The sequence below is a fragment of the Peromyscus maniculatus genome, chromosome X, assembly GCF_049852395.1.
Source record: "Peromyscus maniculatus bairdii isolate BWxNUB_F1_BW_parent chromosome X, HU_Pman_BW_mat_3.1, whole genome shotgun sequence".
Lineage (NCBI taxonomy): Eukaryota > Metazoa > Chordata > Mammalia > Rodentia > Cricetidae > Peromyscus > Peromyscus maniculatus.
Window position 1 is genome coordinate 61,758,403 of NC_134875.1, and position 25,874 is coordinate 61,784,276.

The 25,874-nt window shown below is 33.3% G+C and overlaps 1 protein-coding gene across 4 annotated transcripts in view; it reads right to left on the reverse strand.

The window, feature by feature from the left end:
- The window catches only part of Diaph2 (diaphanous related formin 2), a 748,266-nt gene that overhangs the window by 507,035 nt on the left and 215,357 nt on the right, over positions 1-25,874 (reverse strand). For all 4 annotated transcript variants that reach the window (XM_076562125.1, XM_076562124.1, XM_076562122.1 and 1 more), the window contains 8 exons: positions 24,615-24,689; positions 24,465-24,534; positions 20,982-21,118; positions 19,976-20,084; positions 10,064-10,174; positions 6,053-6,171; positions 3,767-3,883; positions 737-855 (listed from right to left, as the gene is read on the reverse strand). In XM_076562125.1, coding sequence (XP_076418240.1) covers positions 737-855; positions 3,767-3,883; positions 6,053-6,171; positions 10,064-10,174; positions 19,976-20,084; positions 20,982-21,118; positions 24,465-24,534; positions 24,615-24,689 — 857 coding nt within the window. The remainder of the gene's footprint in view (positions 1-736; positions 856-3,766; positions 3,884-6,052; positions 6,172-10,063; positions 10,175-19,975; positions 20,085-20,981; positions 21,119-24,464; positions 24,535-24,614; positions 24,690-25,874) is intronic.

Here is a 25,874-nt window from a genome sequence, read left to right on the forward strand (position 1 = left end):
TTTAGAAATGGAAAATAATATATGAGAAATAATGTTCAATCTTGGACTTCTTTGTGAGTCTGTCCTCTACCATGGAATGAATATTATTATAAAGATGATATTCAGTAACCTTTTTTCATTAAAAACAAGCAACTTCATGCTTCAACTTGGGCAATGGTAGTTTTGATTAGCTATAAAGACAAATCCCTACTGCAGAGCCATAGAGCATAGCATATCACAAAAGCAAAGTTCACCATCACTGATCAGACTGCTAAAAAAGTTTCTTTAGCTGGCATTCTTTAAGTATATAAGTATTTCCTTACCATGATATTTCTTTTCTCAAATTTGAGAGCCAGTAGTAACATGTCTATAATACTGAGACTCCACTACACACAGAATTCCCACAACTGAACTGAATTAAAGGATACTACAGCCATGCTTCTAAAAAGCAAGGTATTCCCCTATTTAAAAAAAAAAAAAAAAAAAAAAAAAAAAAAAAAAAAAAAAAAAAAAACATGGATTTTTGCGGAGTATGTCAACTGACTAGATAGTGCTGAAACTTATCAAAAAGATTACTATATCTGAACCGATAAGAAGAATTCATATGATCTTCAAAACTAAAAGTTATAACAGTTGAGCAGCCACAACAACGATTTACCAGATATTAATAGAAGTTCAGTGAGAGTCCCACCCCTTAAAAGTGCTCAATATACAGAAGGTATGAACCATAAATGGCAGTGAAGAATGTAATCCATACCTATCAGGTGTGTGAAATCAATGTCTAATCTTTGCCTGTACTTGAAGTCCGGGTCCATGCCACTGCAGTGCAGCACTATCTGTGAAACGCATTCCTCAATTATTTTATAATACTGTGGCCTGAAAAAAGGAGACAAAGTATTTGAGAATACTTTTCTACTTGCATCAATCAATTTTCTTATGGAGCGATTCAGAATGCTAAAATAACTCAATTTTTTTCTAGCACCACTAAGAAAATAATTCCACTAACATTTACACTCCTTTAGAAAAAATATGAATAAGGCTTAAAGATGTTCTGAACATTAGGAGACCAAATTGAGTGTGATGTAATCGACTGAAAATATGTACTGACTTAATATTCTAGTTTGCAGGGATTCATGTTTGTGTTCAAAAATACTTATGAACCCTATCTATTTATTTAAGGTATTGTTTCTAAAGATAATGAAAATAAATAACTCCCTAGTCCTATATCTATGAGCACAGAAATGACTCTAGACAGCCACAAGTTCTCATTTTCAAGAAAGGATGAATTTCTTGGCATTAGGTGGCAAGCAATGTCTGGAATGCAGTGCAGAGCATTTATTCAGGACAGTCACACCAGTTACAAAGCATGGCTGAGTCATTTCTGTTACAGACTAATGCAAAGACCTATGTACGTAACATATTTCTAAGAACATCTACTTTATAAAGCCATATATACTTAATATGCATAGCTATAGCTGCAATTTTTTGTGATGTGTCAAAAGTTTGAAAACACATCATTATTCTGTAATCTCTCAAGGTAATTCTGGCCTTAAAATGACCACTGACTGGAAAAGTAAAAATATGGGACATTTTGCATAAAAATTTACAAAAGACAAATTGTCATGGGTTAATAAATTCAACAGTATTACAGAAAAGTATTACTTCAGACAATTTATGATATAAGCACCACTAAATATAGCTTATCAACCTACTAAAAACTCCAAAACAAATGAAAACAAATTCTGATTACTATTCTGTGTGTTTAATCATGTGACTATTCCTAAGATTAAGAATGAAAAGAAATACTTAATGCACGGCTAGGGCTTTTAAAAATCATCATCAGATCTGGGGATGAATAATATTAGTCCTTAACCTCAATGAGGTGAAACACTCTTTGGATAACTAAGAAAAACACAACTCTTCTCTTTGAGGGGATGTTACCAAGTCAACATGTGGAATGAAAGCACGCGTCACCCACCTCTACCTCGCAGGAGTACCCTTAAGATGAAAAGATGGTATGGACTGCAGAGACAGCTCAGTGTGATAAAAGCACTAGTTGTGCAAGGAGGACCCGAGTTCAAATGCCCAGAACCCAGGTAAAAAGGCAGGCATGGTGGTGTATATCTGAAACCCCAGAACTGTCTGGGCTATTACAGAAGGACCACAGGAACTTAACAACAGTCCACAGTTTCAGTGACAGACACTGTTTCAAGATAAATTGGGCAGAAAGTGGCCAGGCAGCTGTGGGGTACACCTTTAATCCCAGCACTCGGGAGGCAGAGCCAGGTGGATCTCTGTGAGTTTGAGGCCAGCCTGGTCTACAGAGTGAGATCCATGACAAGCAGCAAAACTACACAGAGAAACCCTGTCTCAAAAAACAAAACAAAACAAACAAACAAAAAAAAAAAAGGCAGAGACTAACAGAGCACAGCAGCCAATTTGACCTGTGGTCACAGAAACTCACTTAAACAAATACTGTATACACACACACAAACACACACACACACACACACACACACACACACACACACACACACACACACACACACACACACAAAACCTACTCATGATGATAACCCAAACAAACCATAGAGAAACACACAATTTTTTAAAAGATGCCACGAGGGAATTAATTATCATTTATTAACATTAAGAAATAGAAAGCCGGGCGGTGGTGGCGCATGCCTTTAATCCCAGCACTCGGGAGGCAGAGCCAGGCAGATCTCTGTGAATTCAAGGCCAGCCTGGTCTACAGAGCGAGATCCAGGAAAGGCGCAAAGCTACACAGAGAAGAAACCCTGTCTCAAAAAAAAAAAAAAAAAAAAGAAAAGAAAAGAAAAAAAAAAAAGAAAGAAATAGATAACTTCTACCAAATAATGTCCCAGGTAACTGAATAATCATGACCCACATTATGTATTATTATTTATAGTGGTTTTTAAAAACATACATTAGTAGTCTCAACATGCTTGTGTCTCCTCAACATCCAATTACTATAGTAGCCTGAAGAAAAAAAAATAGTTCTATATGGTAATTTAGAACTGTCAATTTTTGTTGCTAATATAACTACCATTCTGAAAGCCCTTTCTTTTTCTATTTTTCAAGCAAGTGTTGAGAATCAAAGAACCTAGTATGTCATAATTGCATACATATAAAAGGGTTAAGGAACTAAAAGAATCTTGAACTGTCATTAACATAAGCCCATGGTCATGAACATAGAGCCTATAGATAATTTTAGTCACTCAAAAACCTATTGTTATATATGTTTCCAGTTTTTAGATATATACAATATCATCTATTTTAAAACTTAATTCTATAGGTTATCATCATATTCACTGATATGAAAAAATTGTTTCATTGAACAAAAACTAAAATAAAAACAATAATATTCTCCTACATTTACAGATCACACATTTACTAAACATTATAAAAAGAAATGATAAAACCTCACTTGTTAAAATAGGGAGATTTTAAAAATTCCAGTAGGTCCAATGTTTTCATTGGGTTACCAGCATCAAGCAGAAAAATTTATTACAAAAATCAATAATATATGACAGGTTAATTTCTTCTTATATTCTGGTTGCTTGTGAGAACCATAGTTATATGCAGCTATCTTTTCTGGCCCAATTAAAATAAATGAATTCTTTTTTAAAATGTTGACTAAAGTAGTAAAACCTTTATATTTTATGTACATATAATGCATATATTTCCTCAGCCCAACTACCTTGTTAACTTTCTTTTAATATCCAATTCAAATTATACATGTAGTAATATCAGATATGAACCTTACCTGATATAATAGTCATTTCTGATAAGCAGAAAGTGCTGCAAAATGGATAATAAGTAACTTTCAGCTGCAGTGTCTTTCAGCATATTATAGAGAAGATGGTAGACTTCATTCATATCAGTAGAAAGTGAGTAAAGGAAAACATCAAAGATTCTTGAATAGTGCATTTATGACTAAAGAAGCCTTATTTTTAAAGTTAAACATTTATCACTTGGTTTCTATTATTGATAATAAGGCTTCAACTTCATGATATACCATTTAAACATCTATAGCAAATAATAATATTAATACTAATAATAATAATAATCCTGTAAGTAGAGAAACAAGCCTAAAGAAAATTTCCAAGGCCACTTGGTTATGAACACATGTATTAATCAGTCACCCATTATACTGTCAACATCATATAATACCTAGGGCCATTCAAATAGCAATCCATTGGTGACAGAGGTTTTGTCTTGATCTGTCTGTGGTTCCAATAGAATCACTGCTATCTATTTTTATTCTCAGATAAAAGAGATGCCAAACAAGTATTCAGCTGTCAAAAGATCACAAAACTAGGTTTATTTTAGATATCCAAATGCAATAGGCCTAAAATTGTGTTCATAATTGATCTTTTGAAAATTCCATGGCTATTACGACCCTTTTTAGGATATAAAAACTAGTGGTATAGATGCTGTTAATAATCCATAAGTAACTTCAAAAGTGAACTACCATTATATGCACTGAGGATCTTGAAAGTCCACATAAAATAAAGGTAAAAAACAAGATGTAATCTAACATCTTAAAACAACATGAAATGGGCAGTAGAATTAAATAGACAATGGAATATTTTAAATACCACATGAGAGTGCTGAGTTAAAATATCATAAGGACCTTAAATGGCTACAGAACAGATCAAATGATTGATTACATAGATGAATACAAAGTACGTTTATTGATAAAAAATAATTTATATTAGTGATGCAGCTGCAGACTGTTTTTACTAAATTGGAATGAGAAATTACTAGAAATTATTTCGTATGATAACATTTCTATTGACTGTAAAGAGAGGAGAAGCATACATAAAAAATATAAGGCAAATAAAGTACCTAGGGATTTCAGGGAGGGAAATATTGTTCCAGTTTGTTTAGAATACTTGACTAAGAAAGATAAGAAAATATTACAGGTAGAAAAGCACAGATCAGGGGTTACTTTGATTCCCAAGTGTTTTCCTATTTCATAGAACCCGAAAGAATGAATTGTAAATGGGTGGGGAACTAATGGCAGAACTATGACAATCATAACTTATATCTCAAACAATTTCACATCAGATAGTTGGCACAGGAAGATTATATGCTGCTGCATTTGATTTAGAAACTTTTACAATACTGATTTGTTATAGACAGCTACTATTTTATCTAACAGTTTTGCTATCATTAAGGAACATAAATATCTGATGAGAAATAAGACATACATTTCCAGCGATCTGTATCTGTAAGTGGAGTGGCATTTAATAAATACAGAATGTCTCTTAGCTATTGTCAGATATGAACTCAAAGAACTTTTCCTCATTCTTATTGGTAAGGTAGACTGCCTTAGGCTCATAGGCTCTTGTTTATTCAAGACCACTGAGCAAAGTGTATCTCTAACACAGCAAGCCATTATGCAGAATTCAGTAGTCGGAGTATATCTTCAAAGCAGAGTAGCAATTTCTCAACTCGGATGTATTGTTAATAATTTTTACTCTTTTTGGGGGCCCACCAACCAGCTCCCAAATAAATCACACACGGAGACTTATTATTACTTATGAATGCCCAGCCTTAGCTTGGCTTAGTTTCTAGCCAGCTTTCCTTAAATTAACCATCTATCCTTTGCCTCTGGGCTTTTCCCATTCTCTAACTTCTGTAAAATCTTACTCTTACTCCTTGGCTCACTGTATAGCTGGGTGGCTGGTCCCTGGGGTCCTCCCAGTATTTTCCTGCTATATATACTCCCTGCTTGCCAGCCCTGCCTATCCTTTCTCCTGCCTTGCTATTAGCCAGTTCTTTATTGGACCATCAGGTGTATTAGACAGGCACAGTAACACAGCTTCACAGAGATAAACAAATGCAACAGGAACAGAAGTAACACACCTTAAAATATTCTACTACATGAATGGATATCACCATAGCATCATGGTGAAGTACTAATAAAAATAAGCAGTTACAACTTCATTCACAAACAGGAACTCTAATAAGAATATTAAAAATTATCCTCAATTCCCACTTTTCAACATAGGTAAAAATTAGTTTTTAGTTTGTCAAAGGATATTCCATTTCAGCTCGAATGTCATTGAGACGGTGGGATAATTCAGTTAGGTCATCTTCTTTATTCTCTTCAAACACTCTCAACTGAATATCAAGCTCATCATTCTCTTTTTCTTTAAGACCCTAATATAAAAAATAAATTTCAGCAAATGAATGACAATTTAAAAATAGCACATTGCTAATCAGGGACAGAAAAATATTATTCATTTTTACAGAGATGCAATTTCAAATATTGACCCAGGAAGTTGATTTCCTAAAAGAAAGTAAATGTAGCTAAAGTTTTCTATTTCAAAATAAAAGAACCTCATACCATTCTTTACGTTTTCTCTTCATGCCCTGAGTCTTGATTATTCACATTAAAAATATTAACAATCACTTCTGTAACAACAACAACAAAAAAAAACCACTAATAGCTGAAAATTCGAATTCAAGTTTAACATTTTGACTAAATATCCTCATCAGAAATCACAAAAGAACTCATGCAGTTAGAACATTCACATGTACCTCTTGCACCAAGAAAATGAAGCAAATATAGATCAATTGTGCTAATGAAGAACAAATGCAAAGATATATTCAAGCACAACAGTCCCAAGAATGGCCTGGAAAAATTGCATAAACAAATTTATTATGAATGATATTTTGTGATTTTTAAAGCTAAAAGGTTTTAAGTTTTTTTTATTGTGTCTAGATATAGCTAGACACAATGCCAATCTTCATTTTCACTTATCCTAATCACAAAATAGCAACTTGGGCATCAAAGATTTGTTTTTGTAATACATCATACGCACATGCATTACAAACCTGTGATAATTTTTCAAATACTACTACAACAAATAATAATAATAACATAATAATATATAATATTTCAAAAGTTTGAAAGCATGCCACACCAGAGATTGTTGGGCTTAATATATATCACCTGGAATATCTTTTAATATTTGTCCATTAAGTTGCAGCTTTGAAAATTCAAATCGATAATCACAACAGTGGATACTTAAGGGTGATAACCAAACTGGGATTATGATGTTCAGAGCTGAGCTTGAACTCTAAAAGGAAATGTAAGCAAGGTGTACTTCCAATTAGGAAAAGAAAAAAAAAAGAATGCATTTCTTCTTTCTATTTTTGTTTCTATTTTTATTCAAGAATAACAATGATAAATAGGGATGTAATAGCTATTACTGAAGCAAAAGACAAAACAAAGCACTTTTTGATGTCCTTTTTTTGAATCTCCATACTTAAGAATTTACCAAATTCTGTACACATTTGTAAATATAAAAGTAAAATTTTATAACAGCTTTAAAATATATTTTAAATATGTATAAATAATCTCATATAAAGCATATAAAAAATAAAATTATTTCCACTTAGTTTCTTCTATATTAAGAACTTAATTTTGAGCTAACACTCCACTTTCAATGGAAAGACATTTATTGGAATACAGAACTATGTAATGCTTATGGCCCATATTACCATATGAGCACAGAAGGCAGTTACAACCAGAACATCCAAAACATCGAAAAATATATTTCAGAGCAAGAAATTCTCCTGTTTAGAAACAAAATGAGTTCAAAACTACCGTTTGATTGGTATGAGGTTTTTATTAAAATGTAGAAAAGTGTCTGCAAAACTGAATATTTTCAAGGAAAGTAGAAACTGGAAAACTATTGTAATTTATTTAGCAAAATATGTCCATAAATATAAAGCATTCTAAGTGTTCTTTATTCATAATTTTCTGACACTATTAATATGTGTATCTATAGACATATGCATTCATATTGATAAGTTTCCATTCAAATGTCAGACTCTGAAAGATATACCCATAAATTCTTGATAAAATAAACATTTGATGACAAACTTTACACAGGAAAAATAAATATGACAGATATAACACACTTTTATCATAATTAGATATAAAATCAAAGGATTATAAATCCTAATACAAATTTCAGAAAGATATAAAATATGTCCATTGCTTGAAAACATTAGTTTTACTATGTTGTTCCTTCATATACCTGATTTACTTTTGTACCTAAACAAAAGGCAGGTGCAGAAATTTCAAAATAAATCAATATAAGTCATTTCAAAAGCAAATGTATTTTAAAGTCACTATAGCATATACATCAATTCATTTTTAACAAACTACTAAAGCAAATTTATTGGAAGCAAATAATCTACATTCTATTTGACACAAAAAAATTTAACCACAGTGATAGAAGGAATAAAAAAAATAAATGTTCGTATAATATGCTAAAATTAATTGATTTGTCATGAAGATTCTGGTCTTTACTTCTAAAACTTGCCCTGTTCAAAATACTGTGTTGACTTCAAGAGGTTCTGAAATAAACTACTTCCTATTTCCTCTGCCATTTAATTATATTAGAGGTATCATTTTTGATATACATGACAATCACTGCCATAACCATAACAACAGCCTAATGCATTGCATTTATTAAGTTCTATTTTAGAAAATATTTAAAAAATAGAGACCCTCTAATTTGAGCTATGTAAAAAATAAGGATAAATGAAAAATAATTATTTGAAAGGTTTATGCTTATTTATTAATATATTCAAGGTTCAATGGCCACACAAAGATGTTGATTTTTATATGCTAGTGCTTTACATGAAAATATTTAATTTGGGTGTTAATTAGGTACCAGTTGACATATATGGTACAACTAGTATATATTGAAGTATGACCATTTATCCTTACTAAATTGTGACAACTAGATGACAACAATAACAAAAATAAAGAAATGTTCAGAAGTAGAGAAATGATCCCCAGTGTACAAAAGGGCTGTCAGTCTAAATTCTATTTTAAAAAAAAAAAAAATACCACAGAAGCTTATTCTCAATATAGGCATTCCTAACTCACTCTCAATATGATTTTGACAATTTTTATTCTTTGAGGGAATATATACACACTCAGCTAACAGGGAGAACCAAGTTTAGGCATATTTCAGTTCACTTTCCAAGAGAAATATCTGGGGATCCCTATAGAATATATTCCAAAACATTAGGAAAAGATATACAATGTTTTCCATTTTCCACATGCTGAGAAAACACTGAAATCTGAAGTACAACAGAGGTATGATAAAGAAAATATCCACCGCCATCCAGGAAGCTGTTCATGTTTTAGAGCTGCTGGGAGAAGAAAACTAAGTTTTTGCCATAGAAACAACACTGGATATATCCATCACAGCCAATGGCAGGCCCCATGCTCAGGAATAGTCAGCCAACACAAACCATGTTTCTGGCAGTTTTGATGTTTTATATAGAGAGAAACAACATGAAATTGGGTGGGTAGAGAGGCGGGAAAGATCTTGGAGAAGTTGAGAAACGAGAAAGAGTATGATACAAATGTACTGAATGAAATTCTCAAAGCATAAATAAAAACATTATTTAAAAAAGAAAGATATTTTCAGAAAATATGCATAATAAATAAAATATAAGGTAGATACTGTGTTCTAGAATATACAGAGTGAGAGTGCTCTGTTATCACAGAAACAGACTATAAAATTATTCCAAATATAGTTTAACATTACTCTAATTAGGACATTCACATTCAATTTAAGAAATAAAACTGTTTCTCTATAGAAAAGTTCTGAAGCATCCTAATAAGAATACCGTATTTTAGCAAAATGTCCAGAATGTACTAATCAAGCTTCAATATGCATACTTAAGCTGACTACAAATGAAATCAATCTAAAGTATCAAAGAGGGAAGAAGGAAACATTAAAATGAAAAGCAAATTTGCAAATATGTATCATTTATATATCACATCATTAACTGAATTATGAATTATCCATTATATAGTGAGAGTAATAATACCATTACATACATACATTTACACACACACACACACACAAAACACACTTAAAGCTTACAAAGCATCTGGAATTTTTTGGAGGCAATAACAAAGGACAAATTTGTGATCTATTAAAAAAAATGTACTTTTGCTTGAAGGTAAAAAAAGTCAAAAGTTCAGCAGCATAATGAATAGATGCATTCAACTTACTGGGAGCATTGCTTTTAGTCCAGAACGGAGGAATTCATTCCTCAAATGGATTCGAAAATCAAGATCATATGGAGAAGTGACAAGTGCATTTATGAACTGCATGCAGGCCACCTACAAAGAGAAAGTGAATTTCATTTATACGTTAAGGTACAGTAAAGAAATATTTAGTTAGTACATGCAGGTAACACATTCACTAAAGGCATATGAAATGTAAATATTTCTTCATGTACAATGATAATTATGACTTTTTATTATAAACAACATTAGCAATCAAGATACACAAAAAAGAACTGAACACTTTATACCAATTTCTAGGAATGCTCAGGTATTAACATGAACATTTAGACAACTAAATATGTGTCATAATCTTTGCATCACCTTAAAAGAAATACTGGATATGTTCTTAGGAATTCAAATTCTAATTTTAAATGAGGAGTACAGGCCCCTCCTTTATACAATAAAAAATTGAGTAAATCTTTATAGAGTCTCAACGGGCTAGTATATATGTTTATATATTGTGTGTAGTGCTATATTAGTGTATTTTCTTGAATGAGTCTTGTTAAGTTACTTGTGACGGTACTGAACAAGCCAAAGTATATGCCCAGTTGAAAATTAATAGGCAGAAAATTTGCCATCTGCTAGGATTCTTTTTGCCAGAAGAAAGTCTAGCTTAAAGACATATATTATTAATACCTTACAAGTAAAGATGGCATTCTCAGAAGAAACAGGTTAATCAGTCTTACAACAATATAAATATAGAAATAGAAGTATTTTTTTAAGTACAGGAAGAGTAGTAAAAGTCAAAATTAGTGGCTACATCAACATCAATATTATATTATATATTATTATTATAAAGCTATCAGTATTAATAAGAAGTTTATAGATAACATATACACACATGGCTGAATATTTTTAAAAAGCTGAGTGCAGAGTCTACTACATAAAATAAGTAGGAGATGATTTAAGGAAGTAGTCAAACAAGGAAAGGCAACAAAAGTGTCATTTATTGCTTACCAAATTCTACAAGATATCTCATTAGTAACATACCAATTGCAAACTAAAACTGCTAGAGAAGTACTTTTAAAGACATACTTACTAGAAATATAAGAAAAAAACTGTTATTTGTCCTCATCTATGTTACAATTATGCCTTTTAGAGAACAATAACTTAGGAATTACAAACTAAATTATCAAAACTATCTTAAATTTTTTTTCTATTTTTTCCTTTTATTTTACAATATCATTCAGTTCTACATAACAGTCTTTCTACACACTTCAATGTTGCAACCTGGCATTGCTAAATATAATTTATCTACACCTCACGCCAGAAAAAGTGGAATTATACTTAAATTGAATATCAGAAATTCAAATATCCAGATTCTTCATTTTTTAAAATATTTTAATGGCTTTAACATTCAAAATGGTTTCCCATGATTATTTATGTTTATTTATGCTTTTAACAGAGCCATTGAGAAACAAAGTGTTAAAATAATCACAGGAACTCAGTAAATTTTGTTCATTGAAGACAAATATGCAGGGGTCGGATAATCATTTGTTAAAACAGTAAATATAAGCAGTGCCTTTTCTTATTGTTATTTGACATGGGAAAATTTTATATTATCTATATTTTATTCATATGCATTTAATAAAACATTATATATATATATCTGCTCTTGGTTGAGTGCATATAAAATACATTAATACAAATGAAATACATATGAGCATCTTCACAAAATAACTGTGAAAATAAGAGAAGCTTTTATTTAACTAACAGGTTTCAGAAATTGCAAACATTTCTCTGCCTGTTTGATCACAATTCATACAGTTATGGAGTACAGTAATTGCCAACTCTAGGGCATTCTCAGACAGATTATCCATATTGCTTTTAGCTGTGACAAATTGTGCTTTTAAAATTTTATTGACACTGTCACACATTTGACCTTATTATGTGCTCTGTTGACATTAACAAGGTCTTTCTTTATCCTAGCCACAGCAGGAGTTAGGGAAAAAGATGGTTTAAGTCAAAATAAGTACTTACCAAGACCTATACAAATGTACAGGGAAAGTTAATTAAGTCAAGAAATGGAGAAGGATTTCTAGGCAAAAGAAGTGATTTATATACAAAGGTACAGAGGTAGAGGGAAGAAATCGCACAAAATGGACATAAAGCACAGTGTAGAATGAGTACATCAGAAAGTGTATGCAGAAGACTAGTGCAATGTACTGTTAGAGAGAATGCAGGAAGCAGATGATGACGTCCTTTTATTCATTCCCTTGGGATGGAGAGACACAAAGACTAGATTTTACTCCTAGAGGTCAGAAAAAGCTTTTGAAGGATTTTAAGCAGTGATGTGACAAAATAGCATGTCAGAACAATGTGGAAGAGGATTTAAAGGGTTAGAATGAAGGGTGGGAGATTTAAAAAAAAAAGTAAGAACAAAGTCTAAAATAAAGAGAATTCCCTGAATTTAAAAACCAACAAACAAACCTGGCAACAGAGAGATACTATGCATAGAAAAAAGTACAGAATTAACACAGTAGAATACAGCATGTACTTGATTGAAGAAATGCAAGATTTATGTAGTAAAGGATATATAGTAAGGGTGGATTTGAAGCCAACTATTACATTTTTGGTATATGTTAATTGTTACATGGTGATCAAGAAGGAATATGAGAGAATGGTAGGTCATGGTGGAGAAGGAATTAGATTAGAGAGGCTAAGTATTTATAACAGCAAGATGAACATATTTAAAGGTAATGAAGAACTTGAACACGTTTGAAAGGGACAGAGGAATTGCATGCGGAGAGCTTAGAGAAACACATATCTTGCTGTACTCAGAAGAATGGATAAGACAGTGGACAAATCATCAAAATGAGAAAAATGAAGAACCAAAGCTCCTAAGATCAAACTTTCTCTCATATACACAAACCTTTAATGTTCATTTTCATAGATGTATGTGGGGACACAGATCCTAAATTCAGAAGGGGGTCCAGGAGAGATGAAAAGGCTATTCTAAGATGAAAAGGCTATTCATTTGAATATATTTGACATAAAAATGAAATGGGAGATACTGGGGGAAGAAGAAGGAGATAAACATAGGATAGAAGCATGAGGAAAAACCAAAAGAAAAAAGAAAAAAAAAAAAAGCCGGGTGGTGGCACACGCCTTTAATCCCAGCACTTGGGAAGTAGAACCAGGCAGCCAGCCTGGTTTACAGAGCGACATCCAGGAAAGGCACAAAGCTACACAGGGAAACCCTGTCTCGAAAAACAAAAACAAAACAAAAAACAAAAAATAAAAGCATGAGGAAAGGAGAGAAGAGCAGAAGAGAATGAACAGAAACAAAATATGTAAGAAAACTTTAGAGTTAACCCAATGGATTTGACATTATTTTTTAAAACCAAATTTGAAAAAATATAAAATAAGATCTTAGACTCAAATAAATAAATAAATAAATAAATAAATAAATAAATAAATAAATAAATAAATAAATAAATAAAGGGCCAAACATACACATAGGAATCTTTAGGTAAAACAGAAACAAACGGGAAAAAAGGGAGAGCTTAGTATCATGGAAGTGAAGGTCAGGGCATTTAGAAAGTCCTGATCAATAATGTCAAATAGTGCTAGAAAGCCAATGTGATATATTTTAAAGTAGTCTGCTCCTTTTCATACAACGAGAATCCCTCTTACTTACCATCATAATAATAAAGACATTTATTCAACTTCGAAACAGATTGAAAAGTGAAGGTATACTTGAAGCCAGAATTTGTCTTGTTACAATGAAAAAGCAACACTATTGTCCAAATTTTCTATACAATGCTCCATGTTTATATATATATTATAGGCTTGGGACTTAGCTCACTGGCAGTTAGTTGTCTTAATTTCAGTAGTTTACTGCACTTTTATTTAGCTCTCCCTTGCTGCCAGGCTGTGTGTAGTCACATCTTGAGGATCTTAATATATGGATATAGGAAAAAAACCTCTCCCACCCTTCCATCTTATGCCCTTAGACTGCCATGAATAGAAATCAGATTCTCAGCCTCCATAAGATAATGCCAGAAAAAGAAAGTTAGGTTCTGATTAAAGGCCAACAGGTTTTTCTTGCCACAAAACTGCTTTGGTAGACATGATAATTTCAATGACAGCTTAATGTCAATGATTTTTACCTTTATTTCATTTTTTGGTCATAATTAATATGCCAAGAGGATAACTATACTAAGTATATGTGATATAACTATGATATCCTTAGTGAAACTTTCACACATTATAAAAATATATTTGGTGAAATGCATTTGTGTACCACATCCAATTATAACAGAAGACTCTCTCCATTATTCTAATATGAAAACAGTTTCATGTACAATAAATCAGGCTACCACACTTCTCTCCGCAACTCCTGAAATCCTACTAAGACATGGCAGCTTTCTGACTAATTCTAGCCTGAGAAAATGGGCTATTTTAACATGTACTCACTGGATGTTAATCATGTTACCTTCTCTACCCAATAAAAGAATATTAAAGGTCAGTTTACTTTGAATTTTCCTGTCTCAGTACATAGAAATAAAGTTTAAATGTCTGTATTGTCTTCTGTCTCCTTTTGTAAGTAACTGGCAGACTATAAGGGCCTCCATTTTCACATACTACAAGCCCTTCTTGCCTAGATTCTAATTTAATATTGCTTCTCTATTAGAAAACATAGTATCAGTGAAATTCTTCTCTTTTGACGCCAAATTCAAGTATCACCTCACCAGATATTACTTCTATAATTCTCAGATTTGCCATGTAATTTAAATGAGATAACATATGTAAATTTCAATGTTATGTGGCGTAGCACTCACAAGTGATATTTTTAATTTGTTACTTGTGTGAGTCCTATAATAAACCTAGTTAGGTACTCAAACACATGAATTTGAAGAGAGAGAGAAACGTGACCTTCACATGTATCATAAGATTTGCTAGAACACAGTTATATATTAAGCTATGGAAGCAAATGAAAATATGCATGGAGAAAATATGCATGCATATTTATGAGCATAAACATATGTTGGTGAATACACACATATGAATATACAAGTAGATTGGTGTAAAATGATAATTGGTAAAGGTGAGTGATTAAAAAATAGGGGAAATGTTCCTGGGAAGTCAGAAGAGAAAAGATACATTAAAAACATAGACTAAACAGAGGTTATTCAGAGACCGCACAGAAAGAATGGTACCCAGAGAAGCAAAGGAAATAAAGTTCTCAAAGAGGACATGTTGATCAATGATGATGAGTAGCCACAATTTGGAAGAAATCATTGATTTTGAAATTAAAGGATCATTAAAGATTTCATAAGGCTATGAAAAAGCTAAGTTATGAAAATGAATTTAGAAAATAGAGAAAATAAGTATATTCTTTTAGAGACATGTGCTACAAGATATAAAGGTAGATGAGAGGCTAGCAAGTGGAAAAATTAAGGTGCTGCAGTGTGAGGGACTGAATAGTGCAATTAAGCTGAAGGTAGGGCAATGAAGAGTGTACACATGTTGATGTGATTTATCCCTGATATGTTCCTCAAACTACTGAAAGGAATGAAAATACTGTCCTAACTGGGCTAGAAAACATCTGTAAGAAATTGTTAGTTTAAAATATAATTATTTCAGTATTTGAATATAATTACTTCATGACATTCTAATAAGAGGTCTCAGGACACTACAAAAATAGAAAAGTAATTCTGTTAAAATACAACACGAATTACATTTTTAAACAGATTTTAACTTTTGTTTTTAATTTCAGTATTCTGAACATATTTATAACTTTTACTGGATATTTTCTCATTCATATTAAATATCCCTAATAAACCCACTTCACAATTCTTGGGAGAGTACTAGGCTCTGTATATAATAAATTACTAAATTTTATAGCTCATTAAAATAGGAAATTTCAAATTGTAGTTTGCATATGTTTGCATCCATAATCAGTATTCAACAATTTCTTGAATATTTAGCAAGATGTCTATGATTTTTCCATATGGTACTTGTTAAACACTTGCTACTTAATCATTCTATTCTGTGCAGCACCATGAAGTCTAGAGAGTGTCAGTAGTGTTTCACTGTCTGGACTAAATGATTCTACAATGACAATGTCACTTTTTTGTGGAAGTGTTACTATAATGGACATACAATTCTAGGTGCATATATCAAAAACATTTAAGTTCAAACCATCATTCTAAACCTTAAGAGATGTGTGATTCTTAGAGATCACATAGCCTCCCTGCAACTCAGTTCCCTGATCAGTAAAATGAAGGTAATATATAACACAGAATTGTGGCTGAAATTTCATTTAAATATTTTTAACTATGCAAATGTACTTGTCCCACATATCGCAAACTGTTCCAAATGCAATGAAAACTTTGAATCTAAATAAAATACTTGAGTCCTGCTAAACTTTGGAAGTAAAGTACAGGCTTATATGCATGTCTGGCAGTGAAAGCCATCTAGTCAGGCAAGCACAGCCAACACAGCAATAAGGACAAAACACTGGAGAAAACATCTAAAAATGCACCCTTCAGGCTTTCCTTAGAAAGTATGAAATTTTATTGAGACTAAAACTAATATGAAAAACTATGTCATATATAGGAAAACACTAAGGGGAAAAAAAATCTCAATTTTAAAAAATACCAGTGCATAAGAACATATGATAAAAGATTATCAATATCCTCATCATAGTTGAAGTAGAATACTTTTTAAAGATCTTTACATGTCTGAAGAAACATGCACAGTTTCACACTACTACAGATTCTCTTTAGGTAAGCCAATTTATCTGTAGACACAGTTACCAACTGTGACAAAAAAGATGTCAATACTCCATAACACAATAAAAATAAAAGTTGAATTGTATTTGTTTCACATCAAGTAAAAATTTTTCATATGTATAAAATAACTTCAAAACTTAAATATAAAGGCAAAATCTCTGAGTGATGACATAACATTTTAAATGATATTTCATGTAGTATGTACACTAAAACAAAGAGCACGTTGATAAAACAAAGAGCATGTTGATTCAGGCTCTTCCACACCATGTCCACTTACACAAGTGAAACTATAGAGGTAAAATAACATGTGCCAGAAGATCATCTCTAAATATGGGAAATAAACGCGAATTCTCATCCGTCAAGAACAAAGTAGCCTTTAATAAACTAGACATTTCCTAAAATCATTAAAAAACAATGGATTTGTTGATTTTTAAAATGAAACATCTCTCCTCTCTCTCATCAATTGGATTCCCGGATCTCAGTTTGGTGCCTGGCCACGGATCTCTGCATCTGCCTCCATCTGTCACTGGACAAGGGCTCTGTGATGACAGCTAGGTTATATGCTAAGCTGGTCACCAGAGTAGACCAGTCCAGGCACCCTCTGGACCACTGCCAGCAGACCAAGGTGGGGTCAAACTTGTGGATTCCTGAGAGCCTCCCTAGCACCCTACCTCTTCCTATTCCCATGATGTCCTCATCTATCATGGTATCTTCTTCCCTGCCCTCCAACTCTATCCTTGTTCCAGCTTGACCCTCCCATTTCCCTATGTTTTCATCTCCCACTCCTTGCCCTCTGCCAACCCCCACACATCCAGTCAGCTCATGTAGATCTCATCCACTTCTCCTTAGCAGGGTCATCCATGTCTCTCCCCTAGGGTCTTTTCCTCTTAGCTAGCCTCTCTGGAGTTGTGGGTTGCAGTCTGGCCATCCCTTCCCTCCCATTTAGTATCTACTTATGAGTAAGTACATACTATGTTTGTCCTTCTAAGTCTGGGATACCTCACTCAAGATGAGAGGAGAAATACTGCAGGCGACTGGCCACACTAGTGCAAGCCCATGAACTGTGGACTGGTGGCTATGGAGCCCCCATGGGACTGGACTAGGCCCTCTGGATACGGAAAATGATTGTTTGGCTCAAACTGTTTGGGGGGCACCCAGGCACGTGGATTGGGATCTGTCCCTGGTCTATGAGCAGGCTTTTGGAACCCGGTGCCTGGGGTGTGACACCTTGCACAGCCTTGTTGCAGTGGGAAGGGGCTTGGACCTGCCTAGGCACAGTGTGCTGGGCTTTGCTGACTCCCCATAGGAGACCCTGATTCGGGGAATGTGGGGTTGTGGGGTGGCTTGGGAAAGAGGGCTGGGGGTGGGAGGAGAGAGGAGGGGGGATCTGTGGATAGTATGTGGAGTGAGTAGAAAATTTCTTAATAAAGAAAAATGAAAAAAAATGAGGACTAGGCACTAGGTCTTAGTTCTGTCATGCTAGAATATTACATTAAACTTGCAAAAATCAAAAAATATTAAATTCATTTGGTTATTTGTCCCTGTGCTTTATCGAACCTTGGCTTCAACAACCCCCAACTGGATCAGGCCCCCTGAAGGGGTGAGACAGTCATTTGGCTTGATCTGTTTGGGAGGCAGCTGTGTGTTGGTGCCGGGTCCTGGGCTACTTGCATGAGTTGGCTGTTTGAATCCTGGGACCTATGCAGGGACGCTTGGCTCGGTCTGGGAGGGGGGGACTGGACCTGGCTGGACTGAGTCTACCAGGTCGACCCCGGTCCTTGGGGGAGACCTTGATCTGGAGGAGGTGGGAATGGGGAGTGGGGTGGGGGGGAGGGGGAGGGGGCGAGAGTGGGAGAACAGGGGAATCTGTGGCTATTATGTTGAACTAAATGATGTAAAATAAATTTACTTAAAAAAATAAAAAATAATAAAAATAAAAATAAATAAATAAAAATATTAAATTATATTACTTTAGAATTTCTCTACATGTGGCTTTGTATTTTTTGAATTTTAGTATTTATATTATCTTCTATCTCTAATGATAACTGCTTTTGAAAGACTAAATCATTTCCCAACATACACTGGAAGGGTAAAAAGGCTTTGTCTTTATACATTAAAAATTAGAAATTACATGCTGAAGAGAATGTTTTCTTCTGGAGAACTGAAGTGAATAAATGAATAAACTGTTTCTTTATCTTTGTAATATAAAATAAATAATAAATAAATAAAATAATAAAATGAAACATGTTTTTTTCTGGGTCTACAAAGTTTTCAGAGGGTCCTGGACACGGGATACAATTCAATCCTCTCTCACATTGGTGAGTCAAATATATGATTGTTGTTTGAAAGGCACAAAAAGAAGTATATTGAATTCTCTTCTTTAATTGTTTGTTGGTCGTTTGTAGCCCAGGCTGGCCAAGATTTTAGGACCCTCCTGACTCAGATATCTGACTATTAAAAAGAGTACCATGCTCCCAGCAACCACATGGTGGCTCACAACCATCCATTATGAGATCTGGTGCCCTCTTCTGGCCTGCAGGGATACGTGCAGACAGAACACTGTATACATAATAAATAAATAAAGCCTTTAAAAAAAAAAAAAGCCGGGCGGTGGTGGCGCACGCCTTTAATCCCAGCACTCGGGAGGCAGAGCCAGGCGGATCTCTGTGAGTTCGAGGCCAGCCTGGGCTACCAAGTGAGTTCCAGGAAAGGCGCAAAGCTACACAGAGAAACCCTGTCTCGAAAAACCAAAAAAAAAAAAAAAAAAAAAAAAGAGTACCATGCTGTGACACCATACCTGAATATTCTCTTACATTTCTACAAAAGCTTAAAATTTTTATTAAATTAGTCAAACAGTACTGACTGAACGGCTTGCACTTTGGCCCAGATTACTGCTAAAGATTCAATTTCCCACTAATTATTATAATGCATAACATATTAGTGATGATGAAGAAGCAATTTTCTTAACTGTAAATGAATTTAAGTAAACAAAACTGTGAATAACACAAAAAAATGTACTTTTGCATTCTATCCTATTAATGCCAGCTGAAAAGGAGTTGGTATAATGCAGGTACTCAAAATATAACTCAAGTGACTCATGACAAAAAGACCCAACCTGGAGTTGTAATGCTTCATGGTTTTCTAGTCCTTCCACAATTGGTGAAAATCGTTCTCTGTTATTTCTTTCAGCTGCAGCAGTGATGGCACCCAAAAGTTTGTCTAGACTACAAAAACAAAGAAAACAGAAATGAGAAATATTTCATATGATGAACATAGTTCATTCTCTATTTTATTCTTAGTGTTTGAAGTTTATATAAACCATTGAAATTTTCACATCACTTACTAAGAATAGATAAAACTTTCAAGTATTTGTAGTATATACAATAGTGTTTTTAAAATATCCCTGTTATGCAATATCTAACTGGAGCTAATTAACATACATATTACTTCACATGCTATTTTTTTCTGTATGAGCTGTTTGTGTTTGTATTCCAAACATTTATCTACAAACTTACACTCTGCTTTCTTTTTATTTGGTAAGTTCATATCATGTTAAGTTACCATACAAGATAAAGTAAAAGACAATGATACAATAATACAAAGGATCTAGTCGATTTAATTAAAGAAGCTAAATTGGGGTCTGGAGAGGTAGCTTAGCAGTTAAGAGCATTGGCTGCTCTTACAGAGGATCTGGCAAACACAGTTAATATTGCAAACTAAACTGCATAAGGAGCAGTAAAATGTCTATGCATGCACGGCAAACACCTGAGGGCGTAGGCGTGCGTGCGTGCGTGCGTGCGTGCGTGCGTGCGTGTGTGTGTGTATCTCACATCGTGCGTGTGTTTCCTGTGTTTCCCAAAATAACTTTTTGATCTTAACACATTTCCAATTGACTGTTATCTTCAGTGAGACAAAATTCCATTTATTTATTTTATATTAATCTCTTAATTTATACAAATTTAATTATGTAATATACAAAAAGGTAAAATAACAAAATAAGGATGTCAACCAAAAAGGTTCTAAAACCTACTTCTATTTTTCTGCAAGTTATCAAAAAGAAAAGACACTAATTTCCCAGGTGTCATTTTTCAACACAACAAATAGAACATGTCAATACTTACATGTTTTCTTCCCCAACAATGCAAATAGCAGAAAGTATTTTTAATATTTCAGTCATCATGTTGGGTTGTTTAGGGTCAATTGCTCTTGCCAACAATAAAAGACTCCTCTCATCTCCTAGAATCCTTTGCAGTCCAAACTAAAAAACAAACAAATAAAACTGAAATGTCTATAGAACACATTTTTCATTTAACATAAACCCCAAATAAATAAAATTTTCAAAAAAAATACCTTCACAGGGGCTAGATTATGTAAATCCTCCTCAAATGCAGTTATTTACTTTTATTTTAATTGAAATGACTACATTTTAAAAATTTGTAGCTTGAATAAAAATGATTTCCATTATTCCTCAATAAAGTTTTTAAAAATATTTAGAAGAAATATGGGAAAAAGTAGTATTTCTCTAACAAACAAAACGTATCAAACACATACTGAATGTATTTTTAAAGCAACTTTATTTATGTCGTGAGGTATCCTTAGGAAAGTCTGGAATTTGTAGTTAAGTTTTCAAATATATTTGCATCAAAAATTAAAATAAACACAGGTGACAAAAATGCTAAAGTGCTTCAAGTATATTATACGTCAACTGGCTTTTTGGAGCTCTACCTAGGATAGGATACCTTGCTCAGCCTTGATGAAGGAGGGGTGGGGGCTTGGTCCTGCCTCAAATTGTATGCCAGACTTTGTTGACTCCCCTTTGGAGGCCTTACCCTCTTTGAGGAGTGGATGGGGGATAGAGTGGGGGGAAGTGGGGGAACTAGGAAGAAGGGAGAGAGGGGGAACTGTGGTAGGTATATAAAATGAAACAAATTAAAATAAAAAGCATACTATATGCTAGTTAAAGTAATAAATAAATAATATGGATTTTCTCTGATTTTCTTGCCCTTTTATATCATCTCTTCGGCAGCAACACCATCATGCACTTGGGTTTCCTTACATACAATAGTCAAAAGGACAAAGAAAATACCAGTTTCACTTATTTTCTAGGCATGAATCCAGTAAAATTCCACATGCATTCACAAATGCCAATAGGTAGACTTCCAAATCAAAAATTAATGGTAAGATACTTGTCTTTTCACCTTTGTTTTACAAAGTATATTTTCATTTTCTCATTAGAAGTTTGCTTCATTTTACAGTTAGTTCCATGGCAACATTACATTTCATTGGGAAACATTACAAGATAACATTTGGCAAAGTATCAAACATATAAACAGCATGAAATGTCTTAATTTAAATTCTAAGAGAAAAGGGGCCAAGGCTAAACTTTTTCTCTTCTTTCCTTTTTCTTTTCTTTTCTTTTTTTTTTTTTTATTTTAGTTTTCCAAGACAAGGTTTCTCTGTGTAGCTTTTGAAGCCTTTCCTGGAAGTCACTCTGTAGACCAGGCTGACCTCAAACACAAAGATCTGCCTGCCTCTGCCTCCCAAGTGCTGGGATTAAAGGCATGAGCCACCCTCTCCAGGAACAGGCTAAATTTCTTAAATATGACTTTACTGTGGACCTTAATAAATAAGGGAACATGCAGACTTTTATAACAGTTTCTAATGTAAGTAACGTCATTTCAGATACTATTTACCTTCCTCGAAATTGGAAAATGTATTCCAGCTTAAAATGAATATATACTGTGTGCTTTCTATTCAGAATGTCTGTTTTATGCATTGTTCCACACGCCTATAATTTAAAGGATTTGTTTATTCACATGCTGAGTGTGTGTGTGTGTGTGTATATATATATATATATATATATATATCCAAATCATAAACATAGCTTAACAAAAATTCCCATTTAGTATAGAATAATTTAAATTAAACCATCATGTTCTTCAAAACAAACAAACATATAAGAAAAAGAAAGTGAGTCTTGATATATCTGAGTATCTCCTGTGGGAGTAGGGCTGTATAGGAAATCCTACTAATATAACTTTCTTTAGTCAGTATTTTAATTATAATTAGTGGTTATCCTACAAAACTAAGATAGCTGACAACATGAATCAATAAGAATGTAGAACAAAAGCTCCCATAGCTGAATTTACAGAGGAGGAGACTGATCAGCCAGAGGCTATGTTATTTTTCAAAGGCCCTGTCTGCTTAGGAAAGACAAAATGTGATCTTCATCTCTGATTTCTAGTATTGTGTTCTCTTTCTATAATGTTACTACTTTTATCAGTTGAAGAAAGAGGTCCTTCTTGAGTTATGGAGAAACAATGTATTGTTCGTCATTAGATCCTATGCCGTGTGATATCTAAAGGCCAAAAGCACAAAAGAGAAATTCTGTACTATTACTGATGGGAGATTTTCTAAAAAAAAAAAAAAATTCCAAATGGGTGAGCAAGATAATTCAGAGTATAAAGGTACTTGATAAAATGCAAGAAACCAAAGTTGGATCCCTGGGACCCACATGGTAGAAGGAAAGAAGTGACTCCCTCAAATTGTACTCTGACTTTCAAATGCACATATTGGTGCATCATACATACCCATAATTAAATGTAAAAGGATAATAAACTTCAAGAAATAGCAGTAAAAGTATATGTGACGAAGGAATTCATTAGCAACCATGTACTATTTGCTGATTAAATGGGCATATGATACAGATAGTAATATATAATTGCATATACCAAAGAACAAGTGTTTGTGTAGTACTTAAATATACAGTAGTGTTGCATTGATTATTAATAGCTATAGTTCACATTTAGCAACTTCTTGGTTGTTACTATAATTACTTAATTTCTATTAAGTATTTTGAGAATATTAAAATACCACCTAAAGGTAATTAATGTAATTAAGCAAATTAGTCAAAGTTATTGTATAGTACAAACAGTATTCTACATATACAAAAATGCAAGCTATTTTCTACAGATTTCATTTATGCATGTTAAATCATTGAAACTGAAATAACACTCTTATCAAATTAGTTGAACCTTATCCCTACCCTTGAATTTTCCTTTTCAATAAAATAAAACTTCTTTCTCCATATGGAAATGGTATTCAACTTATGACATTTTAATCTCCATACTACTAGGGTTTAAAAGATGCTTCAGCAGTTAATAGTACATACTCCTCATATAGAGAATCCAGGTTCAACTCCCAGCACCCACATTAGGCAGCTCAAGCCTGTAGCTTGAGTTCTAGGCGATCTGATTCCCTCTAGCCTTAATGGGCACCTGCATGAATGTGTTGCACATAAATTAATATAGCAACAGGTACACATAAATATTTAAAAATAAATAAACCATGATATCATAAAAGGAAAAACATATTATCAAATTTGAGAGCTAAACTAATATTGTTGGCATAATTGCAAAATATGCCAATATTGTGGGAAGTAAAATATACTTTTAAAATGACTTAGAGTTAACTCATAATGATCTGCATTATAAACATATTATTAAAACTTGAATAAATACCTACTATTTAATCTCTTTCTTACTTTCATACTCTCAAGTAAGCTCTCCCCTTTTGTAACAGAGGAATAAGTAAACACCATTTACCTTATTATTCATAAATGCTTTCAGGCACTGAATGAGTTTGTACTGATTCTTCTTGTCGATATTTTCTTGCCTAAGTCAGTGAGAAAAAAAAATTACATTGTGCTTAAAATTTTTTCCCATGTATGAAAGGTTTTAAATGTTTATTCTTACTGTTTTTTGTCCAGAAGCTTTTCCAGCACATCCAGTAAAAGTCCAAGTCCTTCATGGCCAAAGTTGTTAACCCAGCTAAGAATTGAAAAGAATATATATAAGTAACTTCATATATTTAGCACATTAGATATTAAAATTAATTTTTTGTTTTCAAACATGATAATACGTCCTTACTAATTATATGTGTTATTTCTTTACCTTCTGATTAAAGGCTTGACTGTGAGGATGACCGTAGTATAATCACCTAAATCCCAGACCTATCTTCATGGTTTCCTTGCCCCTATATTGCACTGCATAAGATAGTTCACCAGCTTCACATACTTAAGCCACAATTTATGAGTGAAGTTTATCTTCCATTATTTCCACTACCCCAAATCAACTCCTCCTCCACTCTTCAGTATTCTCTTAGTAACACCATTACCCTTTGAGTCCCTCAAACTTGAAATACTGGCTTAATTGTTTGACCTGCCATTGTCTTTCACCTTTTCATTTATTCTGCTCACTTCATAAACAGCTGTTGAATATCTACAAGGTACCACATACGTATGTAATATAGATAAAATGGGCAGCATAACTGAGCCCTTACCCTCATGGAGTCTACTACCTACAAATAGAGAGATAATAAATAAGTAACTAATTATATAACATCGGTGCTTTGTTGCAATGAAGTAAAATAACCTTTGCTAAACAACTGAAAGGCCAGGATGCTTTTAATATGTAACCAGGGAAACAACTTTGATAAGATGCTACCAAAGCATAACACTGAAGATTACATAAGTAGAAGGATTATCAGAAAACTAATTCTATAGATGTTAAATGCTGTGTTTTGAATATTCCAGAACCTCTCTTCTTTCTCCTCCTTTTCTTCTCCTCCTCCTCCTTCTTCCTCTTCTGCTCCTACTCCCCCTCCTCCTCCTCTTCTTCTTCTCCTTCTTTTCTTCTACAGTGCTTCCTCTAAATGGCCATCTGCCCTTTTCATTGTTTACACAAAATCATAATTTACTACTAGTTACCATTATCTTAACATGGTTTAACTCAGTGGGGTTCTGTGTAGTTTCATTTTTTTTTGTTCATTTTACATGTAAAATATCCGACTAATAACATTTAACCACATTCCTCAGTCAAAATTTCATCTGCATTACCTCAATAATCCCTTAGCCTGGTATTTTCATGAAGCCTCACTATACCTTTCCAGCCTAAGAATTTATACTACATTGTCTAAGAGAATCATACAAATGAGCATTCCTGGAGTTCTCTCTG